This window comes from Phascolarctos cinereus, unplaced genomic scaffold (assembly GCF_003287225.1).
Source record: "Phascolarctos cinereus isolate Bilbo 61053 unplaced genomic scaffold, phaCin_HiC Scaffold_5;HRSCAF=322, whole genome shotgun sequence".
Lineage (NCBI taxonomy): Eukaryota > Metazoa > Chordata > Mammalia > Diprotodontia > Phascolarctidae > Phascolarctos > Phascolarctos cinereus.
Genome location: NW_027555958.1, coordinates 215,404,603 through 215,425,332, shown reverse-complemented (window position 1 = coordinate 215,425,332; position 20,730 = coordinate 215,404,603). Strand labels below are relative to the sequence as shown.

The window sequence follows — 20,730 nt, the reverse complement described above, 5'->3', positions numbered from 1 at the left end:
CAAGACTTGACTGATGCCATCACCTTCTTTTTATTCAAACTTCTTTAGGGTTTTTGATCTATTTTTAAACTAGTTATTTATATGACCTACAAATGAGGAGAATGAAAGAAAATAGCTTAAACTATTTTCCAGTTAAAAAAATAAAATATAGGGTTACATAAAAACATTTGTATGTTGCTGGTGGAAATAAGGATAATATGCTAAGTCTTTAAATTAGAGGTCATTATGTAGCAAATGTGTCTTTTAGGTAAATATGTATGTTCCCACACATATTTTTATATATATATATATATATAAATATATGTATGTTCCCACACATATTTATATATATATATATATATATATGATATAAAATTGAAATACAAGATTATAATAACATACTGATTAATATAAAAATAAATTTGACACATATAGGTGTACTTATAGAATCAAATTGCAAATTTAATAACTTCCAATGCCTTGGAAGTTTAGTGCTTTAACCCTAGGAAAATGAGATGGGAGAATTTTCCCCCCATACACACAAGGACCCCCAGAGGTGTTCTTCTATGGTGTTAAATTCATTCCCATTCTAAATCACTTTGAAGAGAAATCAGTCTGAATAAACTTCAGAGGATCATATATCTAGAAATGAAAGAAAGCCTTAGAAGCCATAACCCAATTCCATAATTTTATATTTGAGGAAACTCGAATCCTAAGAATGTTAAGAGACTTGCCCAAGGTTACAAGTGTCAGAAGTGGGATTTGAACCAAGGTTCTCTGAGTCCACATGCCATGGTCTTTAATACTATACCACACTTGCCTTTCTTCATTGTGTTTATTTGGAAAGAGTCTGAGTCATCTACTGGAGAAATAATCATATTTTTTCAGTTTTTATTTTAAAACAATTATTTGAATTTTCACTGACTATCCAGAACTGTGCTAGACACCACGAGAAGGACAAGGAAACCTGACCTTAAGCAGTTTATAGTCTCATGAGGGAGAAGGGGCTAATATGTGCAACTAATTAAAAAATGAACATGGCAGCCTATAATATTATTTCTTTGTTTTGTTTCAAGGGAAAAAAGAATTTTGAACCATATTAGGCCTTTTAACTCTAAGTAGATAATAAATTTAAATACAGTATTTTTCCCTTTAGTAGTATGTCTATAAATGAATGCAAGGCAACAGTGGATAGAGAATTGTCATTACTGAGTGACAGGCATATCAAGCGGTCCATTAGTAATTCATTGCTTAAAAATATATTCTCAGGGGGCAGCTAGGTAGTGCAGTGGATAAAGCACAGGCCCTGAAGTCAGGAGGATCTGAGTTCAAATCCGGCCTTAGACCAAACACTTGACACTTACTAGCTGTGTGACCCTGGGCAAGTCACTTAACCCCAACTGCCTTAAAAAAAGAAAAAAATATGCTCTCAGTCCATAATAATTAATTATGTAAAAATTCCTGAATAAAGTTGTTCTTTGATGAGGTCTGGGAAAAATATCTTCTAGCTGATTTAGAAACATCATTGATATAGATGACAACATATACACATATATGTATATATATGATACAAACATTTTATGTGTGCTTGTGTGTGTGAGAGAGACAGAGAGACAGAGTGAGAGAGAGAGAGAGAGAGAGAGGGATTGTAGAATACAGGGCTTAACCTCATCCTACCTATTAGATAGAAAATCCCTTAGGAAGGCAGGCTTTTGTTGTTGTTCAGTGATTTCAGTCATGTCTGAAGAGTCCTTCATGACCCCATTTGGGGTTTTCTTGACAAAGCTACTGGAACAGTTTGACATTTCTTTCTCCTGATCACTTTTTACAGATGAGGAAACTGAGGCAAATAGGGTTAAGTGACTTGCCCAGGATCACACAGCTAGTAAGTGTGTGAGACCAGATCTGAAGTCAGGAAGATAACTCTTCCAGACTGGTTTAGTGGAAAGAAAACTGGATCTAGAATCCAAGGACCTAAGTTAAAATACCACCTCTATTACTTACTACCTGTGTGACGTTGGGCAGCTTACTTAACCTTTCTCTGCTTCAGTTTTCCCGTCTATAAATGAGGAGGTTGGACTGGTTGACCTCAGAACTTTCCTATGCCCTCTAGTTAAAATCTTATGTTTTATTCCATCTTTGTGTTTGTAAACTGAAAGGTGGGACTAGATAATCTCTGAAATCCCTTTTGGTTCTAATCTAGGATCTTGTGACCCCTAGGGCTGAATATGATGCCCATGTGTTGCACAATATTGCATTGAATTATTCTATTCAATTCGATTCAACTCCTCAAAACCAAAATTTATCGAGAGCTTGTTTGCCCCCAACATAAGCCCTATGCTCAAGTCATTTTAGACTATTCCCTTCTGGAATTCTTTTTCTACATCTGGGCCTTTGCTGGACCCTATTCCCTCTGCCCTTCCCACTCCTCACCCTCCAGTATCTTCACCTGTCTAATTCATTTTTTTAAAGGCACAAATAGTTCTTTGTAACACCCCTGGCTCCTGCTACCATTCCAAAAAACAAAGGAGTCCAATCTGCAACGTAGGATGAAGCTGCCAACCCTGTATGTACTTGGAGAATTTATTTTGAACATATATAGTAAGCCAGCCTGCAGCAGTGGAAAAACTCCACTAAATTTGGAGTCAGATGATAAGAGTTTGAATCCCAGTACTACCAATGCCTCTCACTACCTATGTTGCCTTGGGTAATTCATTTAACTTTTGGGCTTCAGTTTCTTCACCCTATAAAATGGGGAGGTCGGGCTAAATGACTCTCAGAGGACCCATCCAATATTCTTACAACACTTTAGTTCTTCTTTTTAGGTACTCACCCATTCTACTCGTTTTAAGCTAATTCGTGTGGTTGTCCTATCACTCTTCCTAGACAAGGAAAGTTTCTGGAGGGCAGAGACTATGTTTTAATTACCTTTATAACCTCCGCAGAACCTTGTAAATAGTAGTTGCTCTATAAATGTTTGTTTATCAAGATGTCATCCTATTACAGGTATATTTGGCAATTTCTCCACTTGGGAAATGAATATTGTATTTTTTTTATCCTTAGCCAGAAAACTTGGAAGCTTATGATGAATTGTACTTTGAAGTTCTCATTTTGAAACAAGTTCAAAGCTTCAGTAAAACTAGAGTTGTCAAGAAGATGTGAATTTAGGTCAGATTGAGAAAAATGGAGACATTTCAGGTATCCTCAATGAGAATCACATCCCTTAAATTTAATTCTTCCTTAGTTTTCTTATCTATATTCCTAAGGATGTATGTGCTATTTCCCGGCAACTCCCAATTTTTTTTTTAATAAAACCCAATTTGTGTTTGCAAATCATAAGGCCATAGCAAGAAGGGACTTCAAGATTAATCTAGTCTAACTCTAGTGTTTTACAGGTCCCTAAGAGGTTAAATCATTTGCCTAAGGTCATATAAGTAGTTAGTGTCAGAATCTGGATTTGAACCCAGATTCTTTATTCCAGATTGAGCACACCAACCACATTGCCTAGAATTCTGTCTTAGAAAAAGGAGCTCAGAATTGATCCCTCATCATACTTGTATACAAAATCAGAAGATGGTGAGTGTTTCACAGTTTTCTGGACAAACCAGTACCCGTTCTGTATTTCCTGACATGGATATACTCAGCAGTTTTGAGTTGTTTTACCCATTGTGTTTCCTAACCTGATACAGCCCTTTCTTACTTCCTCTCTCTGCTGGGTTTGTGAGTCAGTGGTGGGTGAATTGTTTCTTGTTTACTGAATTTATCAAATGTTCTGCATTCCTTGGTCTGAAAGTGGGTGTATGACTTTTTATAGCACCCAAATAATATTTAACATTTTAAGTTAGGAAAGTAATCAGGGAGAATGCTAAGGGTTAACTTGTTCCTTTATTCTTAACTTTTTTTCCCCCTTCATCTCCTCTCAGGCAATCAGTTGCCTCATATTTTGCCCTCTAGTTGTATGCTCACTGTGGGTTCAATGTAGCTTTTTGTATGGTCAGAAACTTAAGATAATTTTGGCTGAATGACTAAATTATATTTTGTTCTCAGAGTGATTATGCAAGTTCTTAATCTGGGAGAGTTGTCTTGAGTTTTTAAAATTTATTAATTGAAATTGATGATATTTAATGAATAATGAATAATAATTTTCATGGTAATATTGAGAGACATTGTGAAAGAGTGTTTAGAGGGCTACCTTTAGAGGCAAGAAGACTTCATATCCTGGCCCTTATAGATATTTACTGTGTGATTATGGGTAAGTCATTTAACCAGCTAAGTGCTCCAGGCAATTCCCTAAAGCTATACGTTATAGATGAGTTCAATTCAATTCAATAAGCATTTATCAAATATCTGCAAAGTGCCAGGTGTTGTGCTAGGTTCTCAGCATAAAAAGACAAAAACAAAATAGTCTCTGCCCTCAAGAAGTTTACATTATATTGAAGTTCCGATTTGCATTGGTAGATGACATTTCCCTGCTAGGAGTTTCTCATGCAATCCCAGTTTTGGAATTTTAACAATGAAGTTGTCATATTATGCCATACACTTTATTTTTAAGGGGAAAACCATTTTAAATTTTAATATGAATCATAAAGTGAGCAAATCTGAATAGGCAAAATTAAATATGCTTTTGTAGATCTAAATTTGAAGACAGTACATGATATATTGATGAGTTATTTTCAATATAGAAACATATCATGATTTGAAATAAGGATACCTATACATAAATATATAATCAATACATATAGATATATCATATATTAAGATAATGATATAAACATTACTACCCTAAATGAGAGAGTCTGTAGTTTCGTGCTGCATCATTTGTCTACTATAATCAATTTTCACTTTAATAAGTTCATAGAATAATAGATTTTGAATTGGATGGGACCACAGAGGTCATATAATCCATCTTCTCATTTTACAGGTAAGGAAATTGAAGCCCAGAGAGGCTAGCTGATTCACCCAAAGTCACACATGTAATAAAGAGCAAACGGTAGAGCCAGGTTTAAAACACAGGCTCTCTGACTAGCAATTCAGCATTCTCTCCACCTGTACCATGTTGTTTTTAAGTCACAAGATCTGGCTAGCCAAGGATTAAGCTGCCAGTTTTTTGTTTTCACTGTAAGAATCACTGCTTGCTGGATCATAGAATTAAATGGAAGATTTGTCAGTTTCACACATCATGTCCTATTTTAACCTTTCTGTTTCTCTCTCCTCCAGTTAACTTCTCTCTCTACTACCTCTGATCAGCTCTCCTGTAAATCACCTGCTCTCTTTGTTTCACCAACTAATCTGAAAGCACAATCTGACACGGGTAGCCTGCACCAAGCCTCTCTCCTGGAAGAATTGCATACTAAGAGGGTGGATCCACGTGGGTCAACCATGCAAGAGACTTCGACATATTTTCAAGGGACCACTTACTCTTCCCCTTCTTTTGTATCAGAGGAAACAACCTCAGAGATAAAAAGCACTCAGATATTAGGTTCTAAACAGCTAAAAGATATCTCTAGCCCAACCTTGGCTAGCCAAAAGTCTGAATTAAAGTCAGAAACTTTAAGCAAGAGTTCAACTCCCCCCTCACATCTTATCAGTTCAAGTGGAAGTCAGAGCTTCACTGCTCAGGTCCCGCCCTCAACTACTCCCAAGTCTGATTCATCATCATATATACCTGTCCGTATCATCACACATTCATTATGCCCAAGTCCTAAACCATTGAATTCTACTTTCTATGGGTCCTCTTCAACTTTATGTAGCCAAACTTCATCTAGTGGAAATCTTGCAAAGTCAGGAGTTAAGTCCCCAATACCAACTCGACTTTCTCTTCTGACTGCTATTTTGAAGTCAAACCCTTCTCATGGGAGACCCTTTTCTCCTGCATCCTGTCCCACCTTTTCTTCCAACTCCTTAACTTCATCCACACTCACACTGGAGCAAAAGGTGAAGAGAACCCCACCTACTCCTAAGAAATCTTACTCTAGTTTCTCCCTCAGGGAAGAATCTCCAGATCTAGAGGAACACCAGCCTTCTGAAGGCCCCCATCAATCAGTTCACTCTCCTTTCTTCACCAAGATTAGTCCTGTCTCTCAGGAAGCCCCCCTTTCCCATAATAAGCCCTTAAGTGGCAGTCCACTTTTTCCTAAATTAGGGAGAGTCCCTTCACCCCCTGTTTCTCCTAAGAGGAATACAATCCCACCACAATTACAAAGCAAAATAGTGAATTCATCAACCCTTCCCCCTATTCCACCATGTTCTTCTGCTGTTTCCCTTAATAGAGAGAACCATGAAGCTGACTCCAAAGGTTTAGCTCCTGAAAAGCCCAAGAGGCTTCATACATACTCATCCACTTCATCCTCTTCTATCTTAAGTTCTGTTTCGGATCCTGCTAGCCAAAGAAACCCTCTGTCTTTTCCAAATGAGTATTCCTTTCCAACTACTCCCTTACATCCTACATGTCGGTCAAAAATAGCTTCATCACAGTTATTAGCTAAGGAGAAGAATTTAATATCTACTACTTCTCCAAGCCTGTCTATCCCCAGTTCTCTCTCTCATCCTAATTTGGGATCCTTCATTCCTCCTGCTCATAATATTAATTCCCATACAGTCCAGCAGATTTCATCCCTGCACCCAAATTATCGAGTTAGTACCTTCCCCGCCAGACCTACAATCCCCCCTGAAGCCACAGTAACACATACTAGATCCCCTGTTTCAAGCCTGGCACCTCCCATATCCCTAACAAGAACCAAGGAGTCGACTTCACCACAACCTCTGTCCCTGCCTTCAGACCCTGAAAATAAGAAAGCCAAGGTATATATAATATATGCATATATATTTTTGCATGCTGCATGCTTATTTTCTAGTTTGGAATGGCCGTTCTTTCAAAAAAACAATAGATTTCTTTACTATTCATGCTGCTCTTAAGAAGGAAATAAAGGAAGGAGATGGGAAAATATTGGAATTCAAGGGTTAATTTTATAATTTAGAACACTAATAGTTAAGTACATTAGTGCATTGCGTTTGTTATGAGAAAGCCTTTGGCAATAGGTTCAAATAATTTTCAAGCAAATCTATAAAATAATCTTTTTTTTTTTTTTTTGAGACTGGTTTCTTATCTCACCCAGGCTTGAAGTATGGTGGTCCTGATCTCACTGCTGGTCAAAAGGAAAGTTTTGACCTGATTCATTTTCAACCTAGGCCAGTTCTCCCCTTCTTAGGCAGCCTATTGGTGACCTCTCACCTGAGGGTTCACCATCTTGGTGCCCAGATTAGTGCACACATTTGACTGTTTTTAGCCTAATTGCAACTCAGAACTCCCAAGCTCAAGCAATCCACTAACCTCAGCCTCCCTAGTAGTAGGGATTAGAAGTATTCCCCACTAAGCATGGCCATGTGTTCTTTTCCAACTTTGATTGGGGGCCTTTTAAAAATGTTTTTTCTCAGATGGTCCATTGACAACCATTGTTACTCTTCCCTATGACCCTGAAGGGGTCCTTTTGGAATGAATTAGGAGTCTACTGGTTACTCTTACAGCAGAGTTAAAAATTAGCTATGGAAAAATTTGGAATATTATTTATAAAGCAGAAGCATTTATCAACCTTATGAGGTTTACAAGTTTTGTGAAATTCATAAAGAAGTCTGATGTGGACAGTAGTACTGAGCAATTAAAAGCACCACATAAATGTTATCAGCAAAAAAGAATAGGGTATTTCCCTCAGACACAATTCTAAGCTGGATAGTTTGCTGAACAAGTATCTTGGAGAGTTTATATTGGCTTTAGCCATTTTTAAGACTAGTTTCATCCCTTTAGTATATAGCCAGCAGGCCTTCAAGGCAGGAAGCTCCTGGGTCAAATTCTATTTCAACCACTTACTAGTTCTGTGAGCCTTAGCAAATCACTTAACCAACTGGGTTTCAGGTCCTCATCTATAAAACGAGAGGATTGGACTAGATGCCTTCTAAACTCCTTTTTAACACTAATTTTGTGATTTTTATGGTACTTCCACCTTCCTCTCCATTTCATGTATCATTAGATAATTTAAGAAGGATCATCTAACTTCTATCATATCAAGAGAGATAATTTTTTTTTTGCTGTATATATCAAATCTCATGGAACTTAAATTAAAAAAAAAAAAAGAAATGAGAGGATAAGATCATTGAATTTGTCCAGAGAAACATTTCTTTATTTGCTTTAGGATAAGGTTTATGGGAGACAATGTAGTATAGGGGAAACATATTGCCTCTTGGGTCAGAGGACTCAGGTTTAAATTCTATCTCTGATGCTTATTCTCTTGGCTAAGCCACTTAATCTTCTTGGAGCTCAGTTTCCTCCTGTTTAAAATGAGGTGTCATACTAGATTGTTGCTGAAATTTCTTCCAGCTCTAGATATATAATGCTAATTGTTTGGGATGAGGGTATGTGGGATTACTTTTTCTTAAGTATTTTGGAGTGATTCCGCAAAGAGCCTACTTTTAAAATTATTCTATAGCAACAATGTTGAAACTTTAAAAATATATCTAGCATAGAGCATCTCTTATATTTTTGTATTAGCAAAATTACATCCTCCTTTCAGATCCATTGTCTTAATGTTCTTATTTGAGTATCATCTCCCCTTCCTCTTTTACCCCCAAATGCACAAATAATTACATAAAGATAGGTCAGCATGGATTTAGTTATACATATACAATGCAGTCTCTGTGAGGGGCAGTTTTAGGGCTAGCCTTGGAGTGAAGAAAACTTGGGTTCAAATACAGCTTCTAATACATGTCAGCTGTATGACTAAGAGCAAATTATTTAACCTCTCAGTACCCCAGGCAACTCTTTCACATTTTAAGTTACAGATTATTATTTAATTTGCATTTGGTGGACAGAATTTATTACAATGATGAAATCTCAAGCCTGGAAAACAAATACAGTGCAATGAAGTGTGTAAGTCTGCAAATAAAGAAACAATAAGAAATGGACTTTTAAAACTCTTTAAATGAAATAGGGAAAATTACTTTTATTTCTGTTGTCTTTCTCAGAAATATCTCTAGTGAGATAAGTAGCATCTATCTAAAACTATCAGCAAGCATTATATGTAATGGGGATAAGCTAGAAGCATTTCCAATAAAATCAGGGGTGAAATAAGGATGTCCATTATCACCACTGTTATTCAGTACTGTACTGGAAATGTTAGTGTTAGCAAAAAGAGAACAAAAGGAAATTGAAGGAATTAGAGTAGTCAATGAAGAAACAAAGCTCTCACTCTTTGCAGATATATGATGTTATACTTAGAGAATCCTAGGGAATCAACTAAAAAAACTACTTGAAATAATTAACAACTTTAGGAAAGTTGCAGGATATAAAATAAACCCAATACATCACTGGCATTTCTATATATTATTAACAAAGCCGAGAAGCAAGAAATAGAAATTCCATTTAAAGTAACTGTAAACAATATAAAATATTTGGGAATCTACTTGCCAAGACAAACCCAGAAACTATATGAACACAATTACAAAACACTTTTCACACAAATAAAGTCAGATTTAAATAATTGGAAAAATATCAATTGCTCATGGGTAGGCCGAGCTAATATAATAAAATGACAATTATACCTAAATTAATTTACTTATTTAGTGCCATACCAATTAAACTACCAAAAATATTTCATAGAGCTAGAAAAAATAATAACAAAATTCATCTGGAAGAAGAAAAGGTCCAGAATATCAAGGGAAACAATGAAAAGAAATGCAAGGGAAGGTGGCCTAGCCACACCAGATCTAAAACTGTATTATAAAGCAGCAATCATCAAAACTACTTGGTACTGGCTAAGAAATAGAGTGGTAGATGAGTGGAACAGGTTAGGTACACAAGACACAATAGACAATGACTATAGTAATCTACTGTTTGATAAACCCAAAGACTGTAGCTTCTAGGATAAGAACTCATTATTTGACAAAAAACTGTTGGGAAAAGTGGAAAATAGTATGGCAGAAACTAAGCATAGACCAACATCTTACACCCTATACCAAGATAAGGTCAAAATGGGTACATGATTTAGACATAAAGGGTGAGACTGTACATAAATTAGGAGAGCAAGGAATAGTTTGCCCATCAGATCTATGGAGAATGGGAGACTTTATGTCCAAACAAGAGATAGACACCATTATGAAATGCAAAATGGACAATTTTAACTACATTAAATTTAAAAAAGTTTTTGCACAAACAAAGCCCATCCAACCAAGGCTAGAAGGGAAGCAGAAAGCTGGGAAACAATATTTGCGATCAGTGTCTCTGATAAGGGCCTCATTTCTAAAATATATAGAGAACTGGGTCAAATTTATAAGAATATGTCATTCCCCAATTGATAAATGGTCAAAAGATATGAACAGGCAGCTTTCAGATGAAGAAATTAAAGCCATCTAGAGTCATATGAAAAAATGCTCTAAATCACTATTGATTAGAGAAATGCAAATTAAAACAGTTCTCAGATGCTATATATAACACCTATCAGATTGGCCAGTGTGACAAAATAGCAAAATTATAAATACTGGAAAAGATGTGTGAAAATTGGAACATTAATGCATTATTGGTGGAGTTGTGAACTGATCCAGTCATTCTGGAGAGCAATATGGAGCTATGCCCAAAGCGCTATAAAACTATGCCTACCCTTTGATCCAACAATACCACTACCAGGTCTGTATCCCAAAGAGATCATAAAAATGGGAAAAGGACTTACATGTACCAAAACATTTATAGCAGGTCTTTTTGTGATAGCAAAGAACTAGAAATTGAGAGAATGCCCATCAGTTGAGGAGTGGTTGAACAATTTATGGTATATGAATATAATGGAATACTATTGTGCTATGAGAAATGATGACCATACAGATTCCAGAAAAACCTGGAAAGACTTATATGAACTGATGCTGAGTGAAATGAGCAAAACCAGGAGAACATTGTACACAGTAACAGCCACATAGTGTGATGACTAGATTTGATAGACTTATCTCTTCTCAGCAATGCAATGATCTAAGACAATTCCAAAAGACTTGTGATGGAAAATGCTATCCACACCCAGAGAAAGAATATGGAGTCTGAATGCAATCAAAGCATACTATTTTTTCTCTCTCCCTTTTTGAAATTTCTTTTCCTTTCTTGTGGTTTTTCTCTTTTTGATTCTGATTCTTATTTAATAACATGACAAATATGGAAATATGTTCAATATGGTTATACATGTATAGCCTAGATTAGATTGCATACCATTTTGAGGAGGGGGAAGGGGAGGGAGGAGGAAAATTTAGAATTCAAAATCTTATAAAAGTAAATATTGAAAACTAAAAGTAAATTAATCAATTGATCTAAAAAATAAAAGCAAAAAAAGACATATCTCTAGTGAATGAGGTGTTTCAGAGCTTATCCAAAATCTAGCTGTATGAATTTATGAACTTATTCAAGAGGCAGCCTAGCAGAATGAATAGGACTGGTCCTAAAGCCAAGAAAATCTGGGTTCAAGTCCTATGTCTGATATACAATAGTAAATCAACTGACTAAGGCAATTCTGTAGCACTATAAGTTAAAATCAGTTTTCTAATTGGCTTCCGTGAAGGTATTTCCTTTTTTATATTGCTATCACTCTTGCTCTTCTCTCAAAGAACTTTCCCTTGTAACAAATATGCATACATACATATATCTATATCTATATCTATATCTACAGTCAAGCAAAATATAGAAAAATATGTGGGCCATATCTGAAAATGTGTTCCTCATTCTATACCAATAGCCTACCACCTTACTGTTCACAGTATGAGGCATGCTTTATCTTCATTCCTCTTAGGTAGTCATTAAGTAGTAGTCTTTGAATTATTCAGAGTTTTTTCAGTGTTGTTTTCCTCTATATTCCATATATTCCATATATATCTTATATATAACATTTTATGTAAATTTTGGTCATTGGCACATTGTTCTGATTGTTTACTTTGCTCTGTATCAGTTCATACAAGTCTTCCCAAGTTTCTCTAACTTCTTGATACATTTGGTACAAAGATAATTGCAATTCAAACTTGTCGAAATGACAAGTTTATGGAGTAAAAGGATTCCATTATATATTTTTGCATTTCTTTTATTTACTTTATAAGCATTTATTGCCTCTTTCTTCCATTCTCCCATTGAACGATAGAAATCCCTCATACTAAATATGCATAGTTGAACAAAATAAATTCCCACATTAGCCCTGTTCAGAAATGTATGCCTCATTCTTCATTTTAAGTCCATCAGTTCTGTGGCAAGAAGCGGGTAGCATGCTCCATATTTAGTCCTCCGGCATTGTATTTTATCATTGTATTGATCAGAGTTCCAAAGTTTTTCAAAGTTCTTTTTAAAAATATTGTTTTTATTACATAAATTTTTAAAAAATATGCTTACTTCACTCCACATCAGTCTATAAAAGTCTTTCCTTTTTCCTTGGAAGCCGTTCATTTCATTGTTTCATGTGACACAATATTGTTCCATTACATTCATATACCATAATTTGTTTATCCATTCTTCAATATGTGGACACCTTATTTCCCAGATTTTGTCTACTGTGAAAAGAGTAGTTATAGTTTTGTACATATGAGTTATTTTCCTCTTTCTTAAACCTCGTTGGGGATATCAGTCTAGTATTGGTACTGCTCAATCAAAGGATACAGATGTTTTAGTGACCTTTTGGTCATAGTCCCCAATTTTTTTTTCTGGAATAGCTGGGCCAATTTATGGACTTACCAACAGTATATTTGTGTGTCTCTTTTCCCACAGCCCTTCCAACACTTGTCATTTTCCACTTTTGTTGACTTTGCCATTATGATGGGAATGAGATGGAACCTTAGAGTTGCTTTAATTTGTATTTCTCTTATAATTGGTGATTTGGACTTTTTTTGCTATTTATCTTTTGGTTTCTTTCTTTGAAAATTTTGTGTTCATATCCTTTGACCGTTTATTTATTGGAGAATGGATCTTGGCAAAGATTTTGGAGGGGTTTGCCATTTCCTTCTTCAGCTCATTTTACAGATGAGGAAACTGGGGCAAACAGGGTGAAGTGACTTGCCCAGGGGTCACACAGCTAGTAAGTATCTGAGGCTTTGAACCTAGGTATTCCTGACTCCAGGCTGACACTCTATCCACTGTCCCACCTAGCTGTCCTCTGTGTGTGTATATACATATATATACACATATGTACATACATTTACATTTATATTATGCATGTGCATATACTAAGTTCCAGATAAAAATGGTTGAAGTGAAATTAATGCACAAAATATCCTGACTCGGTTGGATAGCATACAGTATTATAGAAAACCTTTAGAAAAACTGGTATTAAAATGCTTAGGTTGACACAGAACTCCCTCAAGTGGGCAAGAATCAAAGATAATTCCAAGATTCTTGAGTCTGGACAATTGTTATAATTATGGCATCACTGACCATCACTGATATTATTAGGTCAGGAAAAAGCAAACTTTTAGTGTAAAAATGATTTTAGACAACTTGAGTTGGACAAAGGACAATAGAAATATGTGGCTGTAGCAAAGGAGGGATGTAAGGAATGGAGATGTAGATTGGAAGATGACTGTATAGTGATGATAATTGAAGGTATACGTATGGAAGTATGTAATTATATGCTTATATGTTGCACATATATATATACATATATATATATGTATAAACATACATACATATTTGCAATAATACTACTCTCTGTATTTTATGTATAAACCAACTAGAAAAGAATATGAAGGGGATGGATAAGTGTAAGACAGTATGCTCTAGTCTGCCTGTGTAATTGCTTAGATAATTGAAAGTAAAGGAAATGGTATTTTTTGTAACTGTGTTAGTCATAGAAGGGTTCATGAAGTCAGTGAGTTTTCTGATGGGCCTTGAAGAAAATAGAAGATTCAGCTTGTAGAGAGGAGAATATTATAGGAATTAAAAATATCACGGGCAAAGTATGGGAGGAACAGACCCTTTGCGAAGAATGGTAAGGAAATCAGTGCAAGTAAAACAGAATCATATTAGGGGATAGAACATAAACCTGAATAAACAAGATGGGGCATTTTGGTGGAGGACTGGACCTCAAAGTCTAATGTGATCTGATAGTCAATAGGTAGTCATCATAGGTTTTTGAGTGAGGAGTGACTTCATGAAAGCAGTGTTTGGCAAAATTTAAATCACATTAAGATCAACTTGTGTTTATAGAAAATGAAGCTTGATTGATTCAAAGTGACAATTCTGAGTGCTACACCACTTGACGTGTCTTTGTTAATTGAGATTAAATAGCACATTAGCTGGCTTTAATATTTGCCATGGAGGAAATAATCAAATTATAATGAAATAACAGCCAGAAAGCTCAAGTTCATGAATAAAAATAATGTAGATAGATTTAATAAGCCAACAGTAGAAATGAGTACATGTTTATTTTAAAATCCTTTAGACCAAGTGGTTTGAAGATGAGGTTTTTACAATTTTTATTTATTTCTTGGATTAATAGAACTTAAGAGCATAAAGGTCTCTGACATCTCATGTAATATTTTGCAGATAAGGAGACAGAGTCTCAAAGATATTATGCATTATTTTGGATGTCATTTACCCATTTGAGCTACATATGTAAGGTCTCCTTTAATTTTACATTCTTGAATAAAAGGCATGTTCATGACCACCCAGGTGGCAGAGTCAGAATTAAAATCCAGGATTAGAACCCAAGCTTCTGAAAGCTAGTGCTGAGCTCTCTCCAATCTAGGATGCTGCTGCTTCGATCTCTCTGCATTAGATTATTGGCAAGAGACAAGACCTTTGTAATAGTCTTTTCAAATTTAACCTAATTTTTCATCATTTGCAATTCAAATAGTGATGTTTCCTGAATATATAATGATCTTTTCTTAAATCATGATGCCATAAATGCAAAATATTCATTACCTTGCTAAAGTATAATTTTTGCTTCAGAAGCATCTCAGAAATACTTTTGAATCATTACTTACCCCCTTTTTTTCTTTGGTTCATTTCTAAACCAAGAGAATGAGACTTTATGTAAATGCATGGACAAGGTTTAGTAGTGAACATGAAAATGAGTATGTTGATTCTAATCTGGTTTGTAAGTGAAAATATTAAGTTTTGCATTAAAAAACTGAACATTAGTAAAATTTCAATGAAGGGAAATAATTATCCATTATATTTTTTGGTAAAAATTCTGTAGATATAAAGAATGTTGGCCTATAAAAGTCTTTTCCACTTCTATTTTCTTTGTTGTTCCTCCTTACTTCCTGAAAATATGGTTCTGGGTAAAGATCTGTCAACTCTCATGCTCTCTCTCTCTCTCTCTCTCTCTCTCTCTGTCTCTCTCTCTCTCTCTCTCTCTTTCTCTGTGTGGTCAGGAGACATAACTTGGCCATAAAAATTCATTTAGATTGATAGCCAGGATAGATAAATCTTAGCTTAGCAGCATTGTCTTTTGACAAAATGGACAATGTTATTTTAAGGAATTATAGGAGGAAATAGGCAAAAGCTTTGTGGTACCAAAGCATTTTTAAAAGCTTTTATGGGTTGTTTCTTGTCTTGTTCCTTACACTGTGGTATTAATCCTGGCACTGAGCTCTCTTTGAAGTTAAGGAGGGCTTCAGATTTAGACCAGTTCTACTCTGGCATAGATCAGGATGTGAAATAGGTCTTAGAACACAGATGGCCATCAAATTAAAACACGAACATCTGAAAGCTATTAGTTCAAAGTCTGGACCCAACTGCCTTTTGATATTAAAATAAAAAGAAACAGCTAGAGTGTGCCTGGCTCAATCCACTTACAGAGCATGTATTCATCTTCTCTTTTCAGAGATTGAATAGGAAATTTAGAATATTGAAATGACACTTTTCCCCCAAGACAATATGTAACACCTGGAATATTTTGATTACACATGCATTTACGTAATGGATTTTAAAGCCATTATTCTATATTATGTATAAAGGCCCCACCCAGATAACTTTTTTCTTTGGAACTAGAGCATATTAGATGTTTCATTTTCAGTAAGTTTTGATCTTTGAGTCATTTTATTTCCCTGTGAAGGCTGAATATCATAAAGCTAGTCACTGGTGATTGCTGCTAAGCACTCAGCTTGTATTATTCAGGGAAGAAACATCTTCCCAGTGTCCCAAAGGTTATTATGATATAATGCCAAGCATAGGTTTCACGGTGGCCGAGCTATAGAAGATATTTACCCAGTTAGTTATTAATTGAATGTGTTATCAAAGTATCCTCCAACAATAAGGACATTAGATGTCTGCGAGTTCTTCCAAAAAGGACTTGGTAATTTCCTTGTTATTAAACCCTTTACAGATAGTGCTTGTCTATGAAATTGGTTGGGAGTTACTGAAGCATATTTGGACCTTTGAACAGGAACAATATTTTCTTCATGTTTAACTTGCCTTCAATTCAATTTAATTTAACTAGATTTTGTTAAATGGTGGCTATATGCCAAGTACTCTATAAGGCATTGAAAATATAAAGACAAAATGAAAACAATCTCTACCTTCATTGAGCTTATATCCTATTGGAAGAAGGAAAATTTCTATTGATGAGTTAATGCAAAAAACACACACACATAGCACATACTCAGAAAGTAGGCTAGTTTGGTTGGTTTATAGAGTGGGCAAGGGTAAATATCATGAAACAAGCCTGGAAAGGTAGACTGGCGACAGATTTCAAAGGGTTTTACGTGTCAAATAGATGAGTTTGTGCTTTATCTTAGGTGCTATTGGGAACCACTGAAATTTCTTGAGTGGTATGATTTGACCTATAACTATATACTCTTCATTCATGATCTCACTTCCCTAAAAAGTTGTTCCTAGAAGAAAAAGATTAAAATGAAGAATACTCATAATAGATTCTTGCATATTTGTCAGTGGGTTTTAAATGGCATGTAAAGGAGGAAAAAGTAGAAGAAGATGAGATAAACATAGATGGAAGAATGAATGGATGAATAAATGAAAAAGAATTATTAAATACTTATGTGCTAGGCACTTTATGTGTTAGGGATAAAAGTAGAAAATAAAACCTCTGCCCTCAATGAGCTTACCTTCTAACAAGAGAAGACAATACAAATAAAGGAGTTACAGCCAAGGAATGAGTGTTCTAGACTGAGAAGTAACAGGAATGAAGGCAGTTGATTGACATATACTTCCAACAATGGTAGCATTGATTTTGATGACTGTTCCTAGAGCTAAAAGTTGAAAAGGTTGGGAAAAGGTACCCGAGTAGCTATGGGTTAGATTTAGTGACTGAAGAGCACTACAGAATGTACATCTGGGACTGGCTAACAGAAAACTTTTTACCAACAAGCCTGGTTGGAAAAGAGGACTAAGTTTTAGAATATTAATGAAAACAGCAAGAAATTTTGAAGTAGGAGGAAATTGAGAGAGTTCAAGCCTGATGCCCAGATCATCTCAATAAAGTAGAAAATCACCTACAGAACAATAGGGTGAGAGGATTGTAAGCTTGAGGTGAGAATGCTTGGAATAGCCACTTCTGGGGAATGTGATAGGGAGTTTATTTAGAGATGAGTGAAATGATTATGGAACAACAATAAGGACCTAGATGTGGCAATAGGCTGGATTTACTTTGGACCCATTTATGTTTCTCTAATAACAGAAGCTCAGATCTAAGCAAAAAAATGTAGGACCCATCATTGACTTTGGGCTGGGAATTAGCAAGGAGGTTATGGGCAAGTTTTTAAGAAATTCTCTGGAACTACTGAGATCAGCATTGGAGGGACTGACCCTAGTGTCCAGGCTGTGAGAAAGAACAAAGATAGAACAGAAGTTATTATACTAGACAACAGGGGTAACAGAAAATTAGACCCCAATGAATGGAGAAAAAGAGATTCTATAGGAGTTTAAGTGATAGGGTTTAGGTTAAGGGTGGTAGCCTGTGATCAGCTTAACTGATCAATAAATTATGTAAAATTATAAAGTTGACAGCATTTATCTAAGGCTTCCTTATATTCCATATCTCCCTCCCTGTGTGTCTCCCAGTAGTTAAGTCTCTTCATTTTGTCCCCTTTTCCTCAGGACTCTCTTATCCTTACCTTTTTTGCCCTCTCTGGTCACTTATTTGTAAACCTTTCACGTCTAATGTCCCTTTGGCCCAGATACCTAAGTAGTTTGAAAGCATCTGATAACAGTGTTCCAGAGCATAAGTCACTTGTAACTTATAACAGATTATTCCCTTCCCTGTTAAGGTCATTCAGAGTCATGTTGATATTATCACTATCCTAAGGAATGAATCTCTAATGGTGTAGTTTTAGCAATATATGACAGACCTTTGAGAGACAATAATCATTATATGAAAGTATGTTGCATAGTTGATAGACAGCTGGCCTTGGAGTCAGAAAGATCAGAGTCCTCTCTCTAACACATACCCTGGACAAGCTACTTAACCTCTTAGAGCTCTAGGCAATTCTTTAAGATGCAAGTTGCAGAAAAAATATTGACGTGCATTGGTAGTGAGAATTTTGTCACCTGAGAGTTCCCTATACCAACAAATTCCTCATATTTTTATAGCATTTTACATATTTTCTCATTTGATCCATGTATCAACATTATGAGAGGCAGCATAGTGTTAGGCAGCTAGGTGGCTCAGTGGATTGATTGTTGGGCTTGGAGTCAGGAAGATTCTTCTTCATGAGTTCAAATCTGTCCTTAGATACTAGCTGTGTGATCCTGGGCAATTCACTTAGTCCCGTTTCCCTCAGTTTCCTCATCTTTAAAATGAGCTGGAGAAGGAAATGGCAAACCACTCCAGTAGCCTTGCCAAGAAAACCCCAAATGGGGTCACAAAGAGTCAGACATGACTGAAAACAACTAAACAACAATACACTGGAAGAGGAATCCTAATGCAGATCTTTCTGCTCTGAGACTAGCCGTGTTCCTTTTGGGTATGCTCTGAAACCATATATGTAACATTAATACTATATCATATATGGTCAGCTTTATGGTACTTCATTTTTTAGAAATGACACCTTGAAGTTTATTCAAGTATGTTATTGATAACCTGTATGGAATAGTATCAATCAATCAATCAATAAACATTAATTACCTACTATGTGCTAAGCACTGGGAATACAAAAAGAGGCAAAAAGACAGTCCCTGACCTCAAGGATTTTACAGTCTAAGGGGGGAGACAACATGCAAGCATATATGTAAAGTGAGCTATGTACAGGATAAAAAATAAATTGACAGAGGGAAGGCACTGGAGGGTTTAAGAAAGGTTTCATGTTGAAGATGGTATTTTAGGTGGAATTTAAAGGAGCCCAGGGAGGTGAGTAGTTGGGGCAGAGGATGGAGAATGTTCCAGGCATGGGGAGAGAGAATGCCTGGAGCCAAGAGACTGAGCTTCTTGTTCATGGAACATCCAGGAGGCAAGTGTGACTGGACCAAAAGCATGAGGAAGGGAGTAAAGTTTAAGAAGATTGGAAAGATAGGAGGGGGCTAGGTTATGAAGAGTTTCGAAGGCCAAGCAGAACATTTTATATTTGCTCTTGGAAGTGATGGGAAGACACTGGAGTTTATTGAGTAGGAAGGTAATATAGTTGGTCTTGGAGTCATGAGGCTTTGTATTAGCTGTATGACCTTTGACAAGTAACTTGACCTCCTCCTAGGATGTCAGCTTCCATGTTTCCCAGTAGTTAGAGTAGTAGAACCTGGAGTCATGAAGACTTGAGTTCAAATATGGTCTTAGACACTTATTAGCTGTTAAGCCTGGGCAAATTGCTTAACCTCTATATGTCTCAGTTTCCTCAGCTATAAGATGGGAATTATAATACCACATATCTCTCTCAGGATTATTGTGAGCATGAAATGAGAGAATATTTGTAAAAAGTGCTTGGCACAGTACCCGCCATATAGTAGGCGCTATATAGTTATTCCCTTTTCTCTCGTTCATCTGAAAAACTAGGCAGATTGGATTTTTCCCATTGTAGTTTTGCTAAGGTTACATGGAATTCTTGGGGCTCAGAATACACACACACACATAGATATATCTATATATACATATATAAATATGTATATATATTTTTATAGTTATGAAACATAGGAGTAACTGAACTTAATATCTAGATAGCAAGAATAATTAAATAAGAGGAAATAACACTATGGGTTTTTCCTCTCCTTGACTTGGCTTCACTCCCTGTGAGCCTTTTGACCCTGTTCCTATGCTGGCCCATCCCACTTTGCTCCCATAAATGAGTTAGCCCAGGTGCCAAAATTGCTGCTTGTGGTTCTATCCTTACTTAGCTTAACATTCTCAAACTACTGTTAAACAATTTAGCTTAAAAGCATTCATAAAATAAATTTCATTTAATTTTATTAAAATGCCATCTTCCCCAAACTCTTTGATATATTTTCCTCAGCAGTGGGGTTAGTTGGGAACCATGGCCCAATTCTTTGCTGGCTCAATGCCTCTCTGAAAGCTGGTATGAGACACAGTACCTCTGAAGCTGTGAAAACCTTATACTTTGTTTAGCTCCTTGGGACTTTTGAGTAACATGACAACTAGGCCTTTGATGACAGATTATTTCCTGTTTCTCTTTCTTCCTTGAAAGATAGTGTCCCCAAGCTTTCTACCATATGACAAATGGTCAAATTTGCTATAACAAAACTGAATTCAGGAAACTCTATCTTCTATGTCTCCGGGTCTTGTTGAATTGTGCTGGGAGAATGAGAATAATGATGAAATAAGGAAAGGGGTGGATTTAAGGTCAAAG

The 20,730-nt window shown here is 35.9% G+C and overlaps 1 protein-coding gene across 12 annotated transcripts in view; it reads left to right on the top strand.

Moving 5' to 3' along the window:
• Positions 1-20,730, top strand: part of MLIP (muscular LMNA interacting protein) — a 416,101-nt gene that overhangs the window by 194,364 nt on the left and 201,007 nt on the right. For 11 of the 12 annotated variants that reach the window (XR_013487007.1, XR_013487006.1, XM_078155316.1 and 8 more), the window contains exon 4: positions 5,197-6,780. The exons of the other annotated variant lie outside the window; for it this stretch is intronic. Coding sequence is in view for 9 of the 11 variants with exons in the window: in XM_078155316.1 (XP_078011442.1) it covers positions 5,197-6,780 (1,584 nt within the window). In the remaining 2 variants the exon portion in view is untranslated. The remainder of the gene's footprint in view (positions 1-5,196; positions 6,781-20,730) is intronic. 12 annotated transcript variants of the gene reach the window in all.